The sequence below is a fragment of the Marmota flaviventris genome, chromosome X (assembly GCF_047511675.1).
Source record: "Marmota flaviventris isolate mMarFla1 chromosome X, mMarFla1.hap1, whole genome shotgun sequence".
NCBI classification, from domain to species: domain Eukaryota; kingdom Metazoa; phylum Chordata; class Mammalia; order Rodentia; family Sciuridae; genus Marmota; species Marmota flaviventris.
The window spans coordinates 101,745,719-101,770,748 of record NC_092518.1 but is presented as its reverse complement, the minus strand read 5'-3'; the positions used below and the strand labels follow the sequence as shown (position 1 = coordinate 101,770,748).

The window sequence follows — 25,030 nt, the reverse complement described above, 5'->3', positions numbered from 1 at the left end:
AGGATCACAAGTTAGAGGGCAGCCTGGCCAATTTAGCAAATCCCTATCTAGATGGGCTGGTGATGTTGCTCAGTGGTAGAGCACCCCTGGGTTTAATCCCAGTATTGTCAAAAGGTAATCAATCAAACAAACAAACAGAAGTAACTAAAAGCAATTTAAAACCTAGAAGTATTTTCTAAAACAAAACAAAACCAAAACCAAAAAATAGAACACATAAAAGTTCTAAGATTCTATGAATTCTTACATTTTAGACCAAGACAAATTCTTCCTTGGCATAGAAAAATCAAACAAACAAAGCCAAATAGGATGTAAAGCAGTTATAATTGATAAACTTCTTAAATAATGCTGATACAAATTTATTCTGATAAATCTCCACTTTATTCACTTATAAAGATACATATAAGTAGGCATTTGCTTACCTTTAATACCTTCCCAGAAGTCATTACGATCTCTCCTGACTGAAGTGAACTTGCTTAAGTCATGATAAGTACTCCAGATATAAACATATTTATCTTCTGAACCACTAACGAGGTAAGTAAAATCATGGCTAAATTTTGGGAATAAAGGTAAAAAAAATAATAAAAAGAAAAAATATTAAAGTTTTTTTCTACCAGTACTTCCTAACTTAAAATACCTAAGACACACCTGAAGGAGCTTATTGAAAACTAGACTCATTGTCTCATTCTGGAGGTTCTGAGTGGGTGGTCTAATGTGGGTGCTATATGGTGTGTGTGTGTAACGTGTGTACTTCCTGAAGATCGAATTAGGGCCTCACACACACTAGGCAAGTGCTTTATTACTGAGCTAACCCCTCTAGTCCTGGCATCTGTATTTTCATCAAAGCTCTGGTCACTTTGATGCCAGTTAACTCACACGGGAACAAACAATGACTTAAGGGATGAGAGAAGCAGAATACTTTACCAGTTAATTATTAGGGAATTCAAGAAGAAAAGTACAACTGATAGGAAAAGAGCTGAAAGAAAGATGGCTAGGAAGAAGAAAAGGCAAGCTGGCAATCCTATTTCAAAAGGAGAGCCTGCAGATCACAAATTAAGAGTTCAAATAATGAAGCCTGTGACCCACACCTGTAATCCCAGAGGCTCAGCAGGCTGAGGCAGGAGGATTTTGAGTTCAAAGCCAGCCTGAGCAACTTAGCAGGGCCCTAAGCAACTCAGTCAGACCCTATCTCTAAATAAAATACAAAAAAGAGCTGGGATGTGGCTCAGTGGTTAAGTGGCCCTGGGATCAATCCCTCGTACAAAGAAAAAAAAAAAGAGTTCAAATAATAATAAGTAAAGGTGTAAACATAGGGCACTTTGCTTTCTGAGCTCTTGTACCTAAACGGAAAAAGACAATGGTGGGGGTGTTGGGGTAATCCTCCTATTAAAAGCTTACATAACAAATGAAAGCAAAATTTTTGAAGCTAAGAGTCTTCTAATCCTGGCTCTGCAACTGTGACTTTGACCAATCAACTTTTGGGGTTTTGGTTTCTTCATCTGTAGAATAGGGGCCATTCTAAGTCTTATCAACCATACATGTAGACAAAGTAAGTATTGCATGATGATATGAGATGCCAGTTACAAAGTTCAAAGAAACTAAAACCCTCACATAAAAATAAGGCATAGATCAATGAAAAAAATGGGAATAGGGAAAATGTTTTGATCTCTTTTGGGAATTTCTCAATGTCAATTTACCTGAAACTTGCTTTGATCTGGCTGCTGCTATTGACATAACCCTTATACTTCATGGATAGTGACAAATCTCTCAGATCATAGAGTCTGATTCTAGAGTCATTTGAGGTTACCAGTATCTAAAAATAAATAAAAGGAAAAGTTAAAAATATTAACTTTTAGTCTAAGTTAAGCTATTTTCATCAAAGCCAAAAAAGGGGCATTAAACACATATAAAACAAACAGACCTCAAAGCTAGAAACAGGAGTTTCCATCAGAAAGGGAATACATTTTTTGTCCAGATATTAAAAGTAACTTCAACTCTATGTGAAGTGTGAAGAAAGCTGGTTTTGAATAGTACAGTACCTTATTTTCTCCAGGTAAAGGCTCAATGCCAGTAATTTTCCTTCCAACCTTGTTGCGCCCTCTAGTAGATCGGACATGTATTTGTGTATGGTATTTCAGATGCTAAAAAGAAAGCATAAATTAAAAATATCAGAATTAGAACAAACTTCAAAGATCACTTGATCCAATTCTTAGACAGATATTTTTTTTTATTTGTCCTACTTTACAAGTAAGGCAGGGGATTAATGACTTGCCCCAAACCACAAAAGCGTTTTATTAAGTATTCAATTACGTTACTCTCACAAAATAATCATTTACCTCTGTATCATAGAAAATACATCTCCCATCATATGTCCCAATTACTGCATATTTGCCATTCTGACAGAAATTTGCAGCTGTGATCAATTTTGTTTGACCATCTACTTCATTCCACAAAGCCACTTTTTTGTCGGGTATGTTCCAAAGGCGAAGCTTTCCATCCAGTGACCCACTTAAAAAATACCTGTCATCCTAAAAAGGTGGCAAAAGAAAAGCTTTTTATTCTACCACATGAAGAAAAACTTGGCAAACCAAAACATTAAGTCTATTATAAATAACGTTTTAAAATGTAGATCTCATTGTAGAAGGATTCTTCTTCATCTTTTGTTTTGGATGTTAGGGATGGAACCCAGGGTCTCAAACATGCCAGGTAAGCTTTCTATCCTTGAGCCACACCTCCAGTCCCAAAGCACTATTCTTTAAGCTAGCATTAGTTTATGCATCAAAAATAATAAAAATTAGAAACCTCAGTATTCATTTTGGAGAAATAGCATTCTAATAATTTTATCCTATCCTTGAACTGCTTTTCTTAAAGTATGTATATTAATAGAACATGTGTTTGAGTATGTATTGCATGGAAAAAATTCTGTGATTAAATAATTCAGAGAAATTCTGGATTGCAAAATGTTAAACAGTATTCTCAACTAATCCATGATTTGAATCTCTAAAAAGAGGGTAAAGCAGGTAGTGTTTTCCAACTTATCTCACCACACACTTTTTTGGGGGCAGATGGGGGAGTCCTGAAGGAACATCTAACAGGGCTAATACCTTCAAGGACCATGTTTTGGGAAACACTATCCTATACCATACTCTCCCTGAGATACACATAACACAGGGATAAAAGGGTAACATGGGTCAGTGGCTTACAGAACCAGTCTTTTTTGGGAACTCTAATACCTTGTCAGCAGAGAATCACTTCATGATTCAATCTCAGATCAGGAGTTCTTAGTCTGGGGAAATCTGAACCTACAGTAGATATCTATCACTGTCTGAAATCATTTGGGGTTGTCACAGCCTGCTGTGGGTTGGGATACTACCAACAACTAGTTGGCAGAGGCTAGGAATGCTGTTAAACATCTTACAACTCACAGGAGAGGCTTCTCTCCCCCTATAACAAAGAATGTCAGGCTGGGGTTGTGACTCAGCAGTAGAGTGCTTGCCTAGCACATGTGAAGCCCCGGGTTTGATCCTTAGCACCACATATAAATAAATAAAATAAAGGTATTGTGTCCACCTACAATTAAAAAATATTTACAAAAAGAATGTCAATAGTATCAAGGTCAAGAAATCCTGCAGTAAACTAAATCAGTCCTACCAACAAGCTGGTCTAATCTTGGGCAACATAAGAATTAAAGATTAAATAATTGGGGCACCAAAACAAGGAGGCAATTCTCTTCTCTGCTTAAGATTATTGTTCTTACCTACTTATGATGCCTGTCAAGGACAATCAACAAATAATGGGCATTTTTATGACTATGGTTTAATCAGCCCTACTCATTGTATACTAGAAGAGATGAACAAGTAAAAATACTTCATCTTGGGGATTGGAGATGTAGCTCAGTGGTACAGCAATTGCCTAGCATGCATGAAGCCATGGGTTCAATCCCTAGTACAACAAAAACAAACCAAAAAAACAAACAAAATAACTTCATCTTGGCATTCTTTTTTTTTGTGTGTGTGTGTGTGGTACTGGGGATTGAACTCAGGGCCTTATGCATGTGAGGCAGGCACTCTACCAACTGAGATATATCCCCAGCCCCAAAATTTTACTTATGTACGTGTGTGTGTGTCTCCAATTTGCTGTTTACAATTCTGCTACCTTCCTTCCAGTCATATTCCAAGTCATATTGTCTAAGAAAATGTCTACACCACTGCATTCTTCCCCATCCCCTCTCAAAACCCCTCCAGATCAGTAGACTTTTTTTGTTTCAAAAATAAAAATATACAGAAATTACTGACTGTCAGAGGCCTTAATAATAAAAAGCTACCCAGTACTATCACAATGTAAGGTATCTTTCTACCCTGATAGCTAAAAACAGAGACAAAGGTTAAATCTATCCTGCTGCATCTTTAGGGGACCAGGATAGCAATGTTATTCAGAAAGAAGCCTCTAACAACTTGATAGTCAAAACTGATAAGGTATTAACATAGATCAGACATTTTTAATTTTCATAAGTTTATGACCAAGTTCTTCTAAGGGTTCAAAATTATTACTACCTATGTCATAAACCTGCCTAGAAAAGGCAGAAAGTATACTGAGGGGAAAAAAGAGTCTTTTCTCCTAATTTGGGTGAAAAGAGAAAGAAATGGGAATATGATTGAAATGTTACATTCAAAAGACAATGGTGGGGCTGGGGCTGTAGCTCAGTGGTAGAGCGCCTGCCTTGCATGTGTGAGGCACTGGGTTCGATCTTCAGCACCACATAAAAATAAATAATAAAGATATTGTGTCCATGTACAACTAAAAAAAATTAAAAAAAGAAAGATAATGCTTGCTGGGTATGACAGCACACACTTGTAATTCTAGTAATTGGAGAAACTAAGGCAGGAAGACCTCAAGTTCAAGGCCACCGTCAGGAACTTAGTGAGACCCTGTCTCAAAATAAAACATAAAAAGGGCTGGGGATGTGGCTTGGTGGTAAAGTGCCCCTGGGTTCAATCCCCAGTACAAAAAAAAAAAAAAAAAAAAAAAAACAATTGTTAAACAAATTGGGATAGGGACATGACTGGTAATGTAACCATATGTCAACACAGGGGAGGGCAAGTTAACTCAGCATAGGGTGACTCCAATTATTATAGGTCTAGGCAGTAGAACTGATACCAGCATGTGATTTCCCTTGTGCTTACAGTTGCAAAAAACCTTAAAACCAATCTAGCTTTAAGCATTTGGTGTCTCTGTCCTTCAAGGGCATACAATAGACAATAATTCCATTAAAGCAGATTTTTCTCCTTTGGTTGAAATAATATGAAATACTTTCTTTAAAGGGAAAAGATATTTAAAAAATTTCTATATTGAAAATGAGTAAGAAGGGATATCAAGATTAACAACATATATCAGGTAAGGTGGCAAATGCCTGTGGTTCAAGCTACTTGGGAGGCTAAAGCAGGAGGATCATTGAGCCCAGGAGTTTGAGGTCAGCCTGGGCAACAAAGCAAGACACTGGGCTGGGGATGTGGCTCAAGCGGTAGCGCGCTCGCCTGGCATGCGTGCAGCCCAGGTTCGATCCTCAGCACCACATACAAAGATGTTGTGTCCGCCGAAAACTAAAAAATAAATATTAAAATTCTCTCTTAAAAAAAAGAAATCAATTAAAGATTAAAATTATTAAAAAAACAAAGCATGACACTGTCAAAACAATAAATAACAACAACAATAAAGGATTAACAAAGTTTCCAGATATTAAATAGGAATTTTTTTTGTGTGTGTGTGTCATATGTGTGTATGTGTGTATTTTTTGGGGGGGGTACGAGGGATTGAATCAAGGGGTGCTCAACCACTGAGCCACATCCTCAGCCCTTTTTATGGTTTGAGACAGGGTCTTGCTAAGTTGCTAAGGCTGGCTTTGAACTTGCAATCCTCCTGCCTCAGCCTCTTGAGCTTCTGGGATTATAGGTGTCTGTCAGCATGCCTGGCAGAATTTTGTATATCTTATAATGAATTTTGGTCTTTGCTTCTTTTAGTCTTTTCCACTTTCTCTTTTTCCTCTCTAATCCTCCTACAATTCCTCTGTATACACTTCCCTTTCTCATTTTATAAATTTGCTGATTTCTCCTTCCATCTGTAACAGCTCTCATCTTTAATGGGATACTTTATTTATACCCTACATATCTAATAACATATTTGGAATGCTTATTTACTATTACATTAAGAATAAAATATTCCCACTTCTGATACAGAGTAACAGAGTATTTATTTCCCTTCCCATTTTTAAAGCAAAATGGAAGACTAATTTAAACTGATTCAATCTATATAGCTATTAATATTTTTTTTCTGTAGCCCAACTGCCCTCCAAAGAAACCAAATTCCCTCATCTTCCTTTTAGCATGACATAAAGTACACAAACAATTACTTACTCTTGGATGGAAAGCTATGGCAGTGACAAAATCAATATGTTGAAAACAGCAAAGGCATTCTCTTCTAGAAATGTGCCATAATCTGACTGTTTTATCCATTGAAGAAGACAGCAGAAAGTAGTTCTATGAAGAAAATGACATTGATTATGATCATATGAAAAAAAACCTACTTGTACAACAAAAGTGAACTTTCAGTTTTGTGTATCTCCATAGTGCTGCTATTGTATGCAGCACCAGAAAGAACAAAAGATTATCCAATTCACTGGAAAGATCTCATTTTTCTCAATCACTTAAATATCAGATTTCATGAATTCATATTGCCTTTTCTGAAATTTGTATGAATCTTACAATCTATGTCCAAAGAAATCTTCCAGGCACCAGCAGAAGACTAAGGTGTACCTTAGCTGGTATAGCCTGTACACACGGAAACTTACTTAACTATAAATACAAGGCATCTACTCACTTGGTTGTCATTTCAGTTCAGTTATTTTTCACATTGATAATATTGGTGAATTTTAACTCACATGGATCCTAATTGTCATTTAAAGTCTTCAAAAATTACTTTATAATGCAGCATGGAAATGAAAAGTTATTGTGCACCTGCCACACTCTAGGTGAGAAAAATAGAGAATACAAATTGTCAAATCTTTCATAATAGATCATAGAACTTTCAAAGCTTGAAGAGGTAGTATAAATGATGAGGCACTGTGATGGCTCCATCATGAAAGAACGAAACATCTATCTGTCAAAATGATCTAGCTGGTAGAAATTCATTAACTTCTAAACAATCTATTTAAGGGTAAGAAATTTAAGTGATACTGAATAAGGAAACTCAAATGAGACCCTATTATTCTCTGGTATGCTTAAAGGTTCTAAACAAACCAAAGCAATAATAATATTTTTGAATATGTATAATTCGTCTATATTATTCTTAGTACTATATAGCAAATCTGAGGTAGAAATCATCCTTTTAGACAAATGAGAACAGTAAGGCACAGAGAGGGTGAACAATTTGGCTAAGAGATATAGCTCATCAGTGGCATAGCTAGGATTTGTGCTCAGGTGATCTGGCTTAAGGTCCAGATTCTAACCACTACACTGTTTCACAGAGTGCTTAAGTAGAAGACATGTTATGGAAAGTACCATGATAACTTTGTCATTTGCTAATACTAATTACTAATCTTTACTCTTTTGACTATAAAACATTAATTGCAAAGATGGATTTGGATATGTAATTATACAGAGATATAAATAAATGTTATTTTTGACTATTTCAAAAAGTATACATTTATGTAGCAAAACCGTTTTTAGATAGATGGCATACTTTACAATTAAAAAACCAGAATTTGGGGGCAGGGCATGTAACTCAGGGATAAATCACTTGATTAGCATGCATGAGGTTCTGGGTTCAATCCCTAGTACCACAAACAAACAGAATTTGGAAGACCTACAATATTCTTTGAAACATCTAATAACCATTATTTTTACTTTGCAGATCCACCCAGTTCCAGAAAAGTTTAAACAAGTATATGTAGTTTTCATTATTATTTTCTATTGACTAATAACAACTATATAAAACTAAACCGATGGCACACTGCTCATTAAAACTGGCTTTATTCAGGGCCAAGGGTATGTGGTTTAGTAGTAGAGCATGTGCTTTGCATGTGCTAGGCCCTGGGTTTAATCCCCAGCAAAAACCCAAAATAAAACATTCCAAATAAAAATTGTCTTCATTTAGTTCTTGCTTTAAGCTGGAAGAGGTAATGTAAGTAAAAGAGGTAGTGTAAGTATATGAAATAGATATGAAGACATTTCTAAAATATTCTGTAAAGAAGACATGTTATGATTTGTTCTATATGTCAAGAAGTTTCTACTTTCAAGTTCTCCCCATAGAGTTTTGTGATCTTAGGTGCATCACAGAGCCCAGTCCCCTCATCTATAAAATGAAAGACTGTCCACCATGTGAGGGTTGTTATTCTAACAATTAATAAGGTAATTCTTATTACCTGGCATAAAATAAGTCTTCAACAAATAGAAAACCCATCATAAATACTGATTGTTAAAGACATTAAAGAGGAACAACAGTGAAAGAAGATCAGGCCTCTAACCTTGAGGGACTTATAATCTTGTTGCAAACAAGACCCAGAAATGTACATAGGTAAGATTTAAGTAAAAAGAAAATTCATGGGGCTGGGGTTGTGGCTCAGAGGCAGAGCGCTAGCACTGCATATAAATAAATAAAATAAAGGCCTATTGGCAACTAAAAAAAATTTAAAAAAAGAAAGTTCATGAAAAAAAAGCACAAGATAGGTGTTATAAAAATTCAGTGAAACAGATCAACATTTATCTTTGTTGTCAGGGAATGCTTTACAAAGGAGATGGGATTAAAGAAAGAATATATTTTGGGGCTGGGGCTGTAGCTCAGTGTCAGAGCATTTGCCTAGCACATGTGAGGCACTGTGTTTGATCCTTAATAAACAAAAATAAAGGCATGCTGTCCATCTACAACTACAAAAATTTTTTTAAAAAAGAATGAATACATTTTTGGTTAGTGGAGAAGAAAAAGAAAGGCACTATATGTGTGCAGTTAGAACAGAAGAAATTTTGTTCTTTTCCTTTGGGGTTGGGGAGTTAGGGATATGATAAACCCTTGGAGACCATTCATCCCCAACTTTTACAATTTATTATTTGATTTTAATTGACACATAAACATTGCACGATATGTATCCATTGTGAAATGGCTACATCAAGTTAATTAACATACACATTATCTGTATACTTATTTTTTTGTGGTGAGAACATGTAAAATCTATTCTCTTAGCATGTTTCAAGAATGTAACACATGAATATTCACTATAGTCACCATGTTGCACAATAGAGCTTTTGAACTTCTTCCTCCTAACTAAAATGGTTAAGTCCTCAAAGCCTGCATTTCTAAAGATGGAAAACTGCTTATGAGTTTTAAGAGTTATTAACTCTTAAAATATTTCAAAATATTAAAAGTAGATACAGCAGGGACATCAACAAACCCAAGCCAATTTTGGCCATAACAACAGACACAATAGAATTGACACATGTCCTTTTAATGATCAGCCCTGCTTTTTCCCTCTTCTCCTCACTGATGTTTAATCCTGGGATCCAGCTGCATCTTTGGTACCTGCTTACACACAGGAAACACCTGGAACATTTGATGATGATGATGATGATGATGATGATGATGATGATTGTGATGATAATGATTTTGCAGTACTAGGGACTGAGCCAGGGATACTGTACCACTGAGTCTCATCCCCAATCCTATTTATTTTTTATTTTGAGATAGTCTTTCTAAGTTGCCCATGCTGACCTCAAACTTATAATTCTCTTGCCTCAGCCTCCTCAGTCACTGGGACTGCAGGTATGCAACACTGCATCTGGTCTGAAATGATTATTAATTTTTCCACTACCCCAATAAGGTGATCAGAAACTGGTGTTTTCTCCCCATCTTTTCCTTGTCTTAGTGACCATTCTGATATGGGATGAAATCCCATTCAAATAACCTATCTGGACCAATGCTTCTCAAAATATTTGTGGTAAAGGACTGCTTTTGTTTTTAATTTCCAGTGAATCACAGGCCAGAACTACTAAAAATACAGAAAACAACTACTAGAAGAATAAAAAAAATAAAAGAAATATAAAACACAAACCAATTTTTATTATATAAGTGGGATTGAACTCAGGGGTGCCCAACCACTAAGCCACATCCCCAACCATTTTTAAAATTTTTTGAGACAGGGTCTGGCTAATTTGCTTAAGGCCTCATTAAATTGTTGAGACTGGCTTTGAACTTTTAATCCTCCTGAATCAGCCTTCTGAGCTGCTGGGATTACAGGTGTGCATCACTGCTCCTGGCTAAAAGCCCAATTTTTAAGATTAGATTCAACAATCATAAAATTACTCTTAAAAACTCCCATTAACATTTCTAAATGGCTTCATCTTGGTTTTTGTATTTATCTCTTCACAGAGTGGTATTCGTACTATCAAGGACCAGGAAGAGGGGCTGGGGTTGCGGCTCAGCGGTAGAGTGCTTGCCTCGCACGTGCAAGACCCTGGGTTGGATCCTCAGCACCACATACAAAAATATACAAGTGAAATAAAGGTGTTGTGTCCATCTACAACTAAAAATAAATATTAAAAAAAAAGGACCAGAAAGAGTCGGGCGCATTATTACATGCCTATAATCCCAATGGCTTGGGAGGCTGAGGCAGAAGGATCTCAAGTTCAAAGCCAACCTCAGCAACTTAGCAAGATCCTTCCCTAAAATTATAAAAAGGGGGAGCTGGGGATATGGTTTAGTGGTTAAGTGGCACTGAATTAAATCCCTAGTAGCAAAAAAAAAAAAAAAAAAAAAAAAAAAAAAAAAAAAAAAAAGACCAGGAAGGGCCAGTTCATAAACTGGCACCAGTCCTTAAAAATGCATATTTTTCACTGGAAATAAGTAGATAGCGAGATAGATACTAAATCATATGTCTGCTGCCTCCAGGGGTTTGGAAAGAACAACAGGGAAGAAAGTGTATAAGAATTTTGATTCCTTACGTCTTGTGATGTACAGAACATTTTGTTATTTTTGTAATTTTGTTTCCATGTGGTGATTAGCTGTTATTACACAGGAATGGGTTAGAGTGGAATACTCCAAAGCCATGAGAGTTGAACTCTAACTCCTTTCTTTACTCCTTGGATATATGGCTTTAGGCATGCTAGTTAACAGGCACAAATTTCAGTTTTAAAAAAATTATTGATAAGGAAACATCAATGACATCATACAATTTGAGAGTACAAATACAGAGCATATGTATTTACATTTTGCTTGTGTCCTCAATGTTTAAACTGCTACCTGACACCTTAATAAATAATATTAGTTGAGCCATTTGATTTGTATTTCCTTGGTCAATTAATTTTCCCCTATAACTCTTTGAGGAAACTACTTTTATTATGCTTATTTTGCAAATGAGGCATGCTGAGCCTCAAGTTCCTTAAGGAACTTGTCCAAGGTTACAAAACTATAAGGGTTAGACTAGGTAGGTTATAAACCCCAGGAGTCTAGCTCCAGAGTTCATATGCTTAATTAGATGGTAGATTGATAAACAGATATGTTTTGAGTGAGTGGAAAGTACTGACCTTTATATAGGTGTGTATGCATAGGTTTTAAGTAATGCTCTTTTTACTATTTCTTCCATGAAGGAAAAAAGGGGAATGGTCAACAAGACATGGAGGATATCAAGAAAGTATAAGTTTCCATAACCAAGAAGAGTATTTAAAAAAAAAGATTAATTGTATCAAATGATCAAGTTCCAGAGAAAGGCTAAGGAGAATGAATTTAAAGAAAAGGTACTAATTTTGATCAAAAGATAGCTATGATGGTTAATTCTTTAAAAATATTTTGTTGTAGATGGACACAATAGCTTCATTTTATTTATTTATTTTTAGGTGGTGGTGAGGAACGAACCCAGTGCCTCACAGTGATAGGCAAGTGCTCTGCCACTGAACTACACCCCCAGCCTCTATAATGGTTAATTTTAGGTGTCATTCTATGTAGGGTATAGTTCCCAGCTGTATAATCAAGCACCTCTCTAGTGGTTGTGAAGACATTCTGTAAACTTAGTTAACATGTACAATCAGTTCACTTTAAGGAAATAACCCTTGAGCATATGGGTGAGCCTCATCTAATCAGCTGAAGGCCCTGAGAAGAAAAACTGAGGTTTCCCAGAGGATAAAAAATTTTGCTTTAAGACTGCAGCATAAACTTCTGCTGTTTCCTTCCACCCTACAGGGCTGTCCTATAAATTTCAAACTTGCCTTTCACCACATTGCATGAGCCAATTACACATATAGAGCACAATTCTTCATATCTCTGGTTGTATATAAAGGCATGAGACAATTTCTTTTCTTTTTTGGAGAGAGAGAGAGAGAGAGAGAGAGAGAGAGAGAGAGAGAATTTTAATATTTAGTTTTCGGTGGACACAACATCTTTATTGTATGTGGTGCTGAGGATCGAACCCAGGCTGCATGCATGCCAGGCGAGCATGCTACTGTTTGAGCCACATCCCCAGCCCATGAGCCAATTTCTTAAAGAGTTATCATTAACGGCTAGCAAGGTTGGGAGGGTAGGGGGATGAAGGAGGGTCAAGTAACAGGTACCAAAATACAAATACTGGTGTTCCATAGAACAGTATAGGGTGCCTATAATTTTCAACAATTTATTACATGTTTTATAAGGAACTACAGAAGAGTTCAGAAGCACCTGACATGAAAAAATGATAAATGTTTAAGGAGATTGAGGGGCTGGAGTTGTAGCTCAGTGGTAGAGCACTTGCCTAGCATGTGTGAGGCACTGGGTTTGATCCTCAGCACCACATTAAGTAAATAAATAAATAAATAAATAAAATAAAGGTATCGTGTCCATCTACAAGTAAAAATATTAAAAATATTTAAGGAGATGGAAATGCTAAAATTACCCTCATTTGATCATTACATATTATTATACATCTATTGAATTATCACATTGTATCCCACAAATAGTTTTTAAAAAATTTAAAAGTTCTTTCCGTTAGTATCACATTTCAGAAAAAAAAAAATGGTTTGCTTTAAAAAAAAGCAAGATGAAAGCAAAGATTCTAAATATTTGATTTGTACTTATTACAGATGAATATGATTACCAGATTAAAGATACCTCAGATTTCCGTCTTCTGACAACTCAGGGTAGGAAAGAAGTGCAAAGAGACAATTAGGACGTAGTTTAAAAATCAACTACCAGGTGTGACCTAAGCTTGTTTTGAGAGGTTAAGAGAGATGTGGGTTAAAGAACACATGATTAAAGAAGAGTACCCAGAACATCTAAACAGGTGTGGCAAGAACAAAGCTGGAGCTCAGAAAAAGCCTGACTTGCCAATATATACCACTGGAATCTTTGTGCCACATGAAGTTCTCCTGACATAGTTAAAATATATGGGCACCAATGGTATGCCTGATATTAGTTGGTTAACTCAGTTCATTTTCCTCAAGTCAAGGCTTTTAAATATTATTTTCTTCCCCAAATTTTTAACATATTGTAGATTCTGATTACTGACAAATTTTAATTTGAAGAAAGCATAAGAGATCATGTAAAAATTCTAAGTTTTCATACTTCAAATACCTTATATAAAATTTAAAACATCTCTTTTAAATTTTCACAAGACTTTTAAGATATTTTGTGGCAAAAGAGTCTCTTTATTTTGGAAATAATTTTCCTATAAGGAAAAATATCACAAACTGTCAAACAAAAATTAATAATTTCATGAATGTTAGCCAATTAACCCCAAAACAGTTTTGATTAGATATTATGAACTTCAACTTAGTAGTCAAAATCATATTCATTTTGCTGAGGAAACTTATTTTGCAAAGTTACTGCTTATAATAAAAGCAAAGGTAACTATGCTATGGAACACCAGTATTTGTATTTTGGTACCTGTTATTTGACCCTCCCTCATCTCCCTACCCTCCCACCCTTCCTAGCCTTTAATGACAACTCTTTAAGAAATTGGCTCATGCCTTTATATACAACAAGAGATATGAAGAATTGTGCTCTATATGTATAATATGAATTGTAATGCATTCTGCTGTCATATATTAAAAAAGAAAGAAAGAAATTGGCTCAAAAGCTCTCTTCTTTTAAACTTAACTTGTAGATACAATTCCCACAAAGGATATATGAACATCCAAACACTTGACAGTGTGATAATGATACAAATAAAACTGTTTTTATCTTAAATTCAGTTATATAGAATTAATATACAATTCAAATAACAATTTCTTACTTTAGACCATGAAAGATCGAGGAGATCAGCAGTGTGTCCTTTGTATTTGCAGAATGGCCGTTGGCGAAAAGGTGCATTTTTGTCATCAGGGTCTTCTTCAGTTCCACTGCATACCTATTTAAATATAAAGAGAAACTTTAAAACAGAGGTGTAGAACTAGCAAAACCAAAGCTTCTTACTCTCCCCACCCCACCTATTTTGTCATCAGTTGGTAAGGTACCTAAAATAAAATCATAAGCCACCAAAATCAAACTCCATTTTATACTGATCTACTACTTATGGCCTCTTCTTTTCATCTCCTTGCCCTACCTAATAAACTAGGATCTTTCCTTTAGATAGAAGATAGATCATTCTAGATATATCTATCTCTAGATCTATCTATCTATCTATCTATCTATCAAATCTCTATATATACCCTGCTATCACAATCTTCTCCCTCCCTAACAAAGTCCCTAATTTGTCCTTTTCTGAGAATCTGTTTCTTCAGGAAAGACAGGGGCCAGCACCAGGCAATGGGTCATGATTGGTTTAAGTTAATTAAGATGAGCTGTCCCAATGATGGCTGGTTTAGGCATGGGCACATGCTAGATGTTTTATCAATTCAACATAAGGAGAAGATTACAGTGATGGTAAGAATAAAGGGAGTCTTATCTAGAGGGATTTTCTCACTCTTAAAAAGGAGCATACTTAAGGGACCTTCCCCTTTCCTGTCTCTGAATATTATTGTGTGCGTGCAACACCTAAGACTATAGTGGCCATCTTGGGACCATGTGGGAAAAAAGTCCAAGAGAACAAAACAACAGAGTAAAAAGCAGGAAGATGGTAGGATCCTGTGTCCCTGATGACACTATTGAGTTGCTGAATTAACCAACCCAGGAACAGCCTTACCTCTGGTCTTGCTTCCTCATTGTTTAAGCTCTTTTCTGTTGGTTTAAGTTATCTGAAGTCAAAAGCATCCTGACAGAGCCAGGTAGAAAATAATGCCATACACGTGTGCCATGCATTTAGTTATAACATGCTTTTTGTATTCATTATCTGAATGAGTCCTAGCAACTCCCTGAGGTAGATATTAATACAGTGAAGATGAAAAAATTAGGAAAGAAACTGAGATTCAAAGAGGTTAAAATAACATATTAAACATCACACAGCCAGCTGTGAACAGCAGAAGCAAAGCAGGAATATAAGTCATCTAATTTTAAGTCCAGATTTGTCCCTCAGCTGTTCTAGAGGATGTAACACGAGCAAAACCATGGAGTGCTAGTTAAGCCTTGCATATTTATAGAATTGTGGGCAGAATGAGGATAGAAAAAGTTCATTGAGATACAGTAAGGAATTAGGGTAGAAAGCTACTTTGAGACCACATCATAAAGGGTCTTGAATTTGTGGCTTAAAATTTGGACATTCTAAGACAACAGAGAGCCAACACAGGGTTTTGAAAAGGAATAAATAAAATGATTTGAGTGGTGCTTTAGAAAGAGAACTCTGGATAATGACAAAGACAGTTTGGAGAGAACCATTGGAGCAAGAAGATCAATCAAAAAGTTTAAGAATAATGAGGTTTGAACTAGGACAGGGGCCATGGGATAGACAAAAATTACGACTATTCTTTGTCTAGTTGTTTGCTTGTTTGTGATGCAGGGGTTCAAACCAGGGCTTCATGCATGCTAGGCAAGTGCTCTACCACTGAGCTATACACCTAGCCCCCTAGAGAACTTTACCATGTATCAAAAACATTTTCAGATCAACTATGGAAGTAGACCAGTAACACGGACTTTGGGACCTTTTACCAAGCTCTCCTAATCCTAGATAACTAAAACTTTACCTCTAATTTTGCTGCCAGATTAGTGACTGCTGTCAAGACATAAAACTAAATAGTCTTGCCCTATTACAAAGAGTTCACTTCTTGTTTAACTATCATTTACTTTTCATTAACTTCTTAGCATATTTTCCCTAGCAGTGATTCCAGGCCTTTCTTTCTTTCTCCTCAAATACCCATTTTCTTTTCCCTGCATTCTACCTTTTTTCAAGATATTTTAAAAAGATTTTTTATTATGAAATAGTACATGATCAGTATAGACAATTTACAAAATCTAGAAAGTAGAAAAGCTAAAACCAACATCACCCAAAATCTTCTTATATATTGACCATCTTCAATCTTTCATTTTTTAAAACTATAACTGAAATCATATTGTATACACAGTTTGATCTTTCTTTTTTTGTGCCATGAGAATTTTCTTCATTTCACACTTTGGAAACACTTACAGGCCATACAACATGAATGCACCATAATTTAATCATTCACCATTTTCTGGTCACCTAGACATTTCCAATTCTTTTGCTAATACCAACAGCAATTCATGAATGTCCTGGAACATGAATGTTTATCCTAATTTGACTATTTCTTTATCCTTATACAAGAAGTAATACTGGGTCAAAAAGTTTAAAGTTGAGACTTTAAATAAAAGTTTGTCTGTCTTAATACAAGTAGATAAATTTATTAAGGAAATTTTAAGAAACAGACCAAATAAAAATGACCTAAAATCCTATTATCTAAAGATAATACTATTAAGAATTCAGTATATTTCCTTACATCTTATCGTTTTTAGTCAAAATCAGGGTAATACTGTATATAATTTTCCACTTTATTTTATTGTGAATATTTTTAATGTCATTACACAGACTTTGAAAACATTTAGGGGCTGCATAGTATTTTACTGTATGGATTATATTATAGTTTATTTTTCAATTGTGAGAAATTTAGCTTTTTCAAATGTTAGCTATTATGAGAACAACAAGATGAATATATTTTTACTTATATCTTTGGCCATATCAAATTATTTCCTCATGATAAATTACTAGAGGTAGAAATATAAAGTGAAATGTTGTAGGTTTTCTATATATGTGTAAACATATAATATTCAACAATGAAGGAGGGAGGGAGAGACTGAGATCATAAAAATTTTTGTAAAGCTTTATTATAGACATATCCAATATATAAAAAATGTGAATGAATATAAAAAAGCTTATAATCATTATGCCAGTGAATGAATAAGCCCCAAATAATAATATAATCAATCACATACATCTGTCACCTGCTTTAACAATTATCAACATTTCAACAATCTTGTATCTTCAATCCTTTTATTTTTATTCATTTTTGGTGGAATATTTAAATCAAGATCTAGACACTAATTATTTTATCAGTAAATATATATATAAATCTCCAATTGATATGCCCTCTTTTAAATATAACTACCGTGTCATCATCACACCTAAAAAATACCATTTATATCATCTAGTATCTAATCCATATTTAAGCATAGGTTGAATATCCCTTATCAGAAATGCTTGGGACCAGAAGTGTTTTGAACATTTGCATATATATGAGATTATCTTGGGGATGGAAAACAAACCTGAACATAAAATCAATTTGTGTTTCACATATACCCTATTATTATATAGTCTGAAGGTAATTTTCACACCCTCCCCATATATAACATTTTTGGTGGTGCTGGTTATTGAACCCAGGACCTTGTGCATGCTTAACATGTACTCTACCACTAAGATACAACCCCCAGCCCTTCAATATTTTTAATAATTTTGTGCATGAAATACAGTTTAATGACATGGAATTTTCCATTTGTGGCATAATGTTCATGCTAAAAATGTTTTGGATTTTAGAATATTTCAGGTTTTAGATTTTTTCAGATTAGGGATGCTCAACCTGTCTCTTGATTATCTAAATAAGTCATTTTAAAGTTGGACTATTCTGCCACATGGTAGTGTTGCTAAGTGGTCTAAAGTTGGACTGTTCAGAAAAATTATAAAGCTTTTGATATTTATTAGACTTACTATATACCACATACTGTTTTGATTATTTGGGGTACCAAAATGAATAAGACATTTCTTACTCTTATGGTCTACTCTCAGTATAAAAGCCAGATCTTTGTAAAACATGATCCTTGTAAAACATCAGATTATGTCATTCAATTTTAAAAAACCCTCCACTGGCTCTCACCTTTCTTAGAGGAAAAGCCAAGCCCTTTGAATGGCCTACATGTTCTAATCCCCACCACATTTTTAATCTCTGTGACTTAATGTGTTGCTTCTCTCCCTCTTGCTCACTGACTCCAGTTACCCAAATCATGCTACTGTTTATTGAATACACCAGAACTTCTGCTTTATAGCAGTCTTGCTTGTTGCCTCCTTTACCTGGAATGGTCTTGTTTTTCAGATAGCCACATGATCATTTCCTCACCTCTTTCAGGTTTTAGTCAAATGACAACCTCTGGGTGAAGCTTTGTTTGCCCACCTTATTTGCCCCTTGCCACCCTACTTTAGTGGCTTTATTTTTTCTCCATAAAACTTATTACCTTTTTATATCCATATGCAAAAAACTTAGATCCTTACTTTATGCCTTTCACAAAAATCAACTGAAAACGGATTAAACACTTAAATGTAAGGTCTAGAAAAAAACAAGGAAAGAGCTTCTTGACATTGAGCTTGGCAATGATCTCTTGGATATGACACCAAAAGCACACAGAACAAAAGTAAAAATAGCAGAGCTACAGGAGTCTTCCCTTATTCTTAGTTTTGCTTTCAGCAGTTTCACTTAGCAGCAGTCCACTGTGGTTCAAAATATTTGTTTATTTTGACTCTTTCAAGAGAGAAATACCACATTTATATAAACTTTCTTACAACATATTATTGTAACTATTCTATTTAATTATTATTATTTTTGTTAATCTTACTGTGTCTTATTGATTGATTGTACTGGGGATTTAATCCAGGGATGCTTTACCACTGAGCATCCTTAAAATAAGGATGCTCTTTTTGTTTTTTTTATTTTAAGACAGGGTCTCACCAAGTTGCTGAGGCTGGCCTTGAACCTGCCATCCTCCTGTCTCTGCCTCCTGAATTGCTGGGATTATAAGTATGCATCAGTGTGCCTGGCCTGTGTATAATTTGTAAATTAAACTTTATCATAGGTTTGTACATACAAAAATGCTTGTAATATTCAGGATTTAAGGCACCGACTGGGGTCTTGGATGATATTCCCCATGGATAAGGGATGACTACTGCACATCAAACTAATGAGTTTTCTGCACAAAATGTTAACAACCATTCAAATGAAAAGACAACTATGGAGTGGGGGGATATTTATAAACCAAATATCTGATAAAGGTTAATATCCAAAAAGTATAAGGAACTCCTACAAATGAAAGCAAAAAAAAAAGCCAAATCAAATAACCAAATTAAAACAGGGCATGTAGTGCATGCTGGTAATTCTAGCAACTCAGGAGGCTGAGGCAAGAGGCTCGCAAGTTGGAGGACAGCCTGTGCAATTCAGTGAGAACTGGTCTCAATATAAAAAAGAAACAAAAATATGTGCAAATTCAGTACTGTTATTTAGCAATAGAGCACCCATGGGTACAATCCCCAATACCACAAAATAAAAAGGAAAAAGAAAACAATTAAAAATGGGCAAAGGAACTGAACATTTTCCAAAGAAGGTACATAAATAGTCAATAGATAGATGAAAAGGCATTTAACATCACCAGTTATCAACTGTATAATGATATTTCTCCCAACATCTGTTAGAATTCTATTATAAAAAAATAGGTGTTGGCATGAATATGGAGACAAGGTAACTCTTATATACTATTATTGGGAATGTAAATTGGTGATACTATGGAGAGTAGTATGGAAGTTCATAAAAAAATTACAAACAGAACGAACAATTGAAGTAGTAATCCCACTTCCTGATATAAATACAAAGGAATTAAAGCCAGGATCTCAAAGAGATATCTGAACTCTCATATTTACTGCAGTATTATTTACAATAGCCAGATCATACACATAACCAAAATGTCCATCAATGGATGAACAGATTAAAAACTGTTGTATATACATATGATAGATTATTATTCAGTCTTAAAAAAGAAAATGCTTCCATTTTCTTTATGCTAAGTAAAATAAGTTCAATACAGAAGGACAAATACTACATGACACAGAAGCAGAGAGTAGAATGGTGGTTGCCAAAGGCTGGGGGAGGAGGAAACAGGACCATATTAGTAAAAAAGTACAAAGTTTCAGTTATACAAACTGAATAAGTCCCAGAAATCTACTGTATAGCATAATGACTATGGTTAATACTGTATTGTATATTTAAAAATTTACTGAATGTTCATACATTGATGGTGGGACTACAAATTAGTAAAACTTACACTTTAGAAAGCAGTTCAGAGATTCCTCAAGAGACTAGGAAAGGAATCAACACATGACCCAGCTATCACATACTCAGTATATATCCAAAAGATCTTTATTTTATTTTTATGTGGTGCTGAGGATGGAACCCAGCGCCCCGCGGATGCCAGGCGAGCGCGCTACCGCTTGAGCCACATCCCCAGACCTATCCAAAAGATCTAAAATCAGCATAGTATAATGATATAACAACATCAATGTTTATAACATCAATTCAGAATAATCAAGTTATGGAAACAGCCCAGGTGCCTAACAACTGATGAGTAGATAAAGAAAATGTGGCATTTATACACAATAGAGTTTTACTCATCCATAAGTAAGAATGAAATATGGCATTTGCTGCTAAAAGGATGGAAATGGAGAACAGGTACTAAATGAAGTAAGTCAGACACAGAAAGTCAAGGGTCAAATGTTTTCTCTGATATGTGGAAGCTAGAGTAAAATAAAGGAAAAAAAGGTGTGTGTGTGTGTGTGTGTGTGTGTGTGTGTGTGTTGGGGTGGGGGGAACAGAAATCCCACGAAAATAGAAGAGAGAGCAGCGCAATAAAGAAAGGAGGTAAACAGGGAGGGAGGAGGGACAGAAAAAGAAGAACTGTGGAATAAAATAGACCAAATTATGCTATGTACATATATGAATTTAAAAAATGACAAATAAACAGAAGGAAGACCAGTAGAGGAACAGGAACAGAGGGAAGGAGGAGGGGAGGGAAAGAGGAAGTACTGGGAACTGAAATGGAGCAAATTATACTCCATGCATATATGATGATTTCCAGATGAACCCTGCTATTATGTATAACTATAATGCACTAATAAAAACAAAAAATACTGAATGTAGACCTTTAGTAGTTTTAAGTGCTTTTATAATTAAAAAAACAGTAAACGAGAGGGTAGGGGTAAACTTTTGGAGTCAATGTGTAAGTTTACGGCATACATTTCATGGTTGTTGTACACTTATCTCTGAACTCATCAAATTGTGTTATTAAATGTGTATTGATTTTTTGAGTGTCAATCATACATGGATAAAGTGGTTTTAAAAATTGTCTTGTAATGTTACAAAATTTATTTTATCTTCTTTCAAAAGAATGTAGGCTTTATAACAACCGATAGATTTGCTTCCTTTGTTCAGTTAGATATCTCTGATTCCTAGAACAGTGGCTAATACATAGTAGGTACTCAATTAATATTTTTGGATTGATGAAATTAGTGAGTTACTCAGTATTTCCAAGCCTCCTCCTCTTTTTATTTTTTCCTGTATGTGGTAGTGGAGAATAAACCCAGACCTCTGCAAATGTTAGGCAAGAGCTTTACCACTGAGCTGCACCCCTAGCTTTTTTTAAAAAAATATTATTTTATATATACACGACATTAGAGTGTGTTTTGACGTATTATATATCCATGGAGTATAACTTTCCCATTCTTATGGTTGTACATGATGTGGATGGAGTTACACTGGTCGTGTATTCATATATGAACCTAGGAAAGTTATGTCCAATTCATTCTACTGTCTTTCCTATTACCCTTAGCTCTTTTAAGAGTTTTTTTTTTTTTTTATCTGTAAAATAGAGTTCTTAATTAATGGTATTGGGGATATAGTCTTCTACTGAGTATTAGCCTTTTTATTTTATTTTTTTTAATTTTGAGACAGGTCTTGCTAAGTTGTCAAGGCCTCTTGCCTCAGCCTCCTGAGTTACTGGGATTACAGGTGTGTGCCACTGTGCCTGGCTGTAAAATGAGAATTATAATAGTATCAAGGCATTGTTTTTTTTTTTTTTTTTGGTACCAGTGATTGAACCCAGGGGCACTTAACCACTGAGCCACATACCCAGCCCTTTTTTATATTTTATTTAGAGACAGGGACTCACTGAGTTGCTTAGGGTCTTGCTAAGTTGCTGAGGCTGGGTTTGAACTCATGATCCTCCTGCCTCTACCTCTCAAGACGCTGGGATTACAGGCATGTGCTACTGTGTGTGTCTCCAAGGCACTGTTTTATGAAATGTTGCAAACCTACATTTCACAGAAATTATCTCTCATTCTCTTACAGATAACTTCCTTCACTCAAGTTCCAGATTCCTACAATCTATTCCCTCAAATTTTAAATGGCAGTTAAATGCTATTAAAAGTCATATAGATATTTTATTGTAAACACACTAAATATATATTTACCCAAGCAAAGAATTAATTTCTAGGTAAAAAGCATACTTAAAACTTGTAGTGTTAGGAATAAAATTTTATACAAAATATTCATATTTGTAATCTGGCTTAATTATGGATTCTTAGAAACCATGAGGTCAAAAGTCTAAGCTACACCCATAGCATAATACAGAGAACTAAGCATGCACCTCTTCCTTTCTTACATTTATTGAGCTACTTTACAAAATCAAGATAAATGGAATAATAGCCAGAATTCTAGGTTTGGTACTAAAGTAAATGGTTGAGTGATCTTGAATATATCACCGTCTGCTCAACTGTATAAAAGGTATATTTATATATATTCTATTTTATATGAATGATGAGAAAATGAAAGAGTGAGTTTATATTTCAAAAAAGATATCACATGGGAAAAAAAAATCTCACATCAGGAAAATAAACTCCACTGCGCTCACTATGCTTCACTGCACCTGAAGCTAAGTCAAAAGATAATTACAAATACCAAACTCTAATGGCATATGAAATAGAGGCCTTTTTTAAACTCTCCCCAAACAGAATGCAAAAATGATCTTTTCCTTGAAATAGCAGATAAAGGTTACTCAACTATTCCAGAAAAAAAATCACAGTATTCCAGGAAGGACCACTAATTTTTATGTCAAAATACATGACAGTCCTCATTTTAAAAGGCCTTGTATTCAATAAAGATTTTAGTTACTCTGGTTTGTCGGGGGCAGGAGTAGAAGGAAGTAGTTAAGAATCTCTAGGTAGGATTGTTAAAATGAGCATAATACAAGGTGGTACACATAGCCCCTATTTTTAATAATTATCAGTGCTTGGAAACTTAAAGGTAAACTAAACTTTTAAGGGTAAACTACTTTCTCTGAAGCAAAGCAGTTAGAATTTCTACCACTGTATTAGTCAGTGAAGGCTTTATGGAGGAAATAGGCCACAAAAATTAGGCAAGGTTTGAATTGAAAGAATGGAGATTGAAGGCACCCAGATAGGGGCAACAATGGGAATAAAGGCATACAGGCAGAAATTCAACACTGATGGCAGTCCTATTACAGTGACCATGGAATCAGATTCCAAGGATATTAAAATCTGTGAAGTAAAGCTCTGTGGCTCAAATTAGCCACCAGCCTAGCCAGGGAGATAAGGAAGATGTATAAGCGATATCAATATAAAAGTATATTTGTACTATCAGAACACAGATAAGGAACAATTTTGCATGCTGGATTAGGTAAAATACTAAGAGAAAGTAACATATTTGAGCTGAATCTTGAAGGATGAATACAGGTTTGCACTGTTAAGAAAGGAGACAGAGAATAAAATCCAGGTGAAACAAACATGAAAAAGTGTTTAGGATACAGATTTATATCCAGCATGGTAAGTAGACTGCACAGGCACTGGGGGATTAGAAGTGAGTTCAAAGGTAAGATGAGGCACTATTAAGACAGACCTTATTCTGGAGGATAAATCATAAAATGGCATTCATTATTATTATTTTAAAAGTATCTAACATGAATCTGAGGGAGGGAGATTTTTTTTTTTAAATTTAAGTTTACATGGGCTGGTGTTGTGGCTCAGTGGTAGGCTCTTGCCTAGCACGTGTGAGTCCCTGGGTTCGATCCTCAGCACCACATAAAAGCAAACAAATAAAATAAAGGTTTGTGTCCAACTACAACTAAAAAATAAATATTTTAAAAAAAATTTAAGTTTACATTAGTAGTTTGGTACCTTAAGTAATATTATTCACTATCTGGCAATCTTTAAATATCAAAATTTTTTATTTGTCAACTCTAACGGAAGAAACTGTTGTTTTCTTTTTTTTTTTTTGGATTCTACTCCTTTTATTTTCTATGTCTTCTCATGGATAGCAAGAAAGAGAAAGAGGAGGATTCGAGATGGTGGATTAGAAGAAGGCTGTATTCCTACTTGCTCTGTGGCTAGGGATTTAAGCAACTTCTCAGCAAGGTGGGTGAAAGAGGAAGTTCACTAAAATTCAATACTGGACAGTCAGAGTGTCTTAGAGACTCAGAAATTTGGACATATTAAACAAAGAAGAAAGAGTACATTAGAGCCAAGCCATTAAGGGAGCTGGTTCACCAGGGGAGAGGGATAATACAGAGAGAAACACAATGGACAGATTTGGTATGAAAAAAACCTAAGATCAGAAAAGCAGACTGAACTTAGATAATCCAGAGGTTGCACTGTGAACTAGTGTTTGAAAACTGCCCTATGTTTCCCAATTTCCCAACTGGCCATGGAGAGCTGAGGCGGAGCCATCTTGAGGCAGCCACAATGCAGCTACTGATGTGGAGCCAGGAGATCATAGCAAACACTGCCATGTTGTCTCAGCAAATGCATGCCATGTGACTT

General features: G+C 35.2%; 1 protein-coding gene across 2 annotated transcripts in view; it reads right to left on the bottom strand.

Moving 5' to 3' along the window:
• Wdr44 (WD repeat domain 44) overlaps positions 1–25,030 on the bottom strand; it is a 90,085-nt gene that overhangs the window by 3,723 nt on the left and 61,332 nt on the right. For both annotated transcript variants that reach the window (XM_027930826.2, XM_071606204.1), the window contains exons 13-18: positions 14,240–14,353; positions 6,408–6,530; positions 2,334–2,525; positions 2,037–2,138; positions 1,695–1,810; positions 420–547 (exon numbers count right to left, since the gene is read on the bottom strand). In XM_027930826.2, coding sequence (XP_027786627.1) covers positions 420–547; positions 1,695–1,810; positions 2,037–2,138; positions 2,334–2,525; positions 6,408–6,530; positions 14,240–14,353 — 775 coding nt within the window. The remainder of the gene's footprint in view (positions 1–419; positions 548–1,694; positions 1,811–2,036; positions 2,139–2,333; positions 2,526–6,407; positions 6,531–14,239; positions 14,354–25,030) is intronic.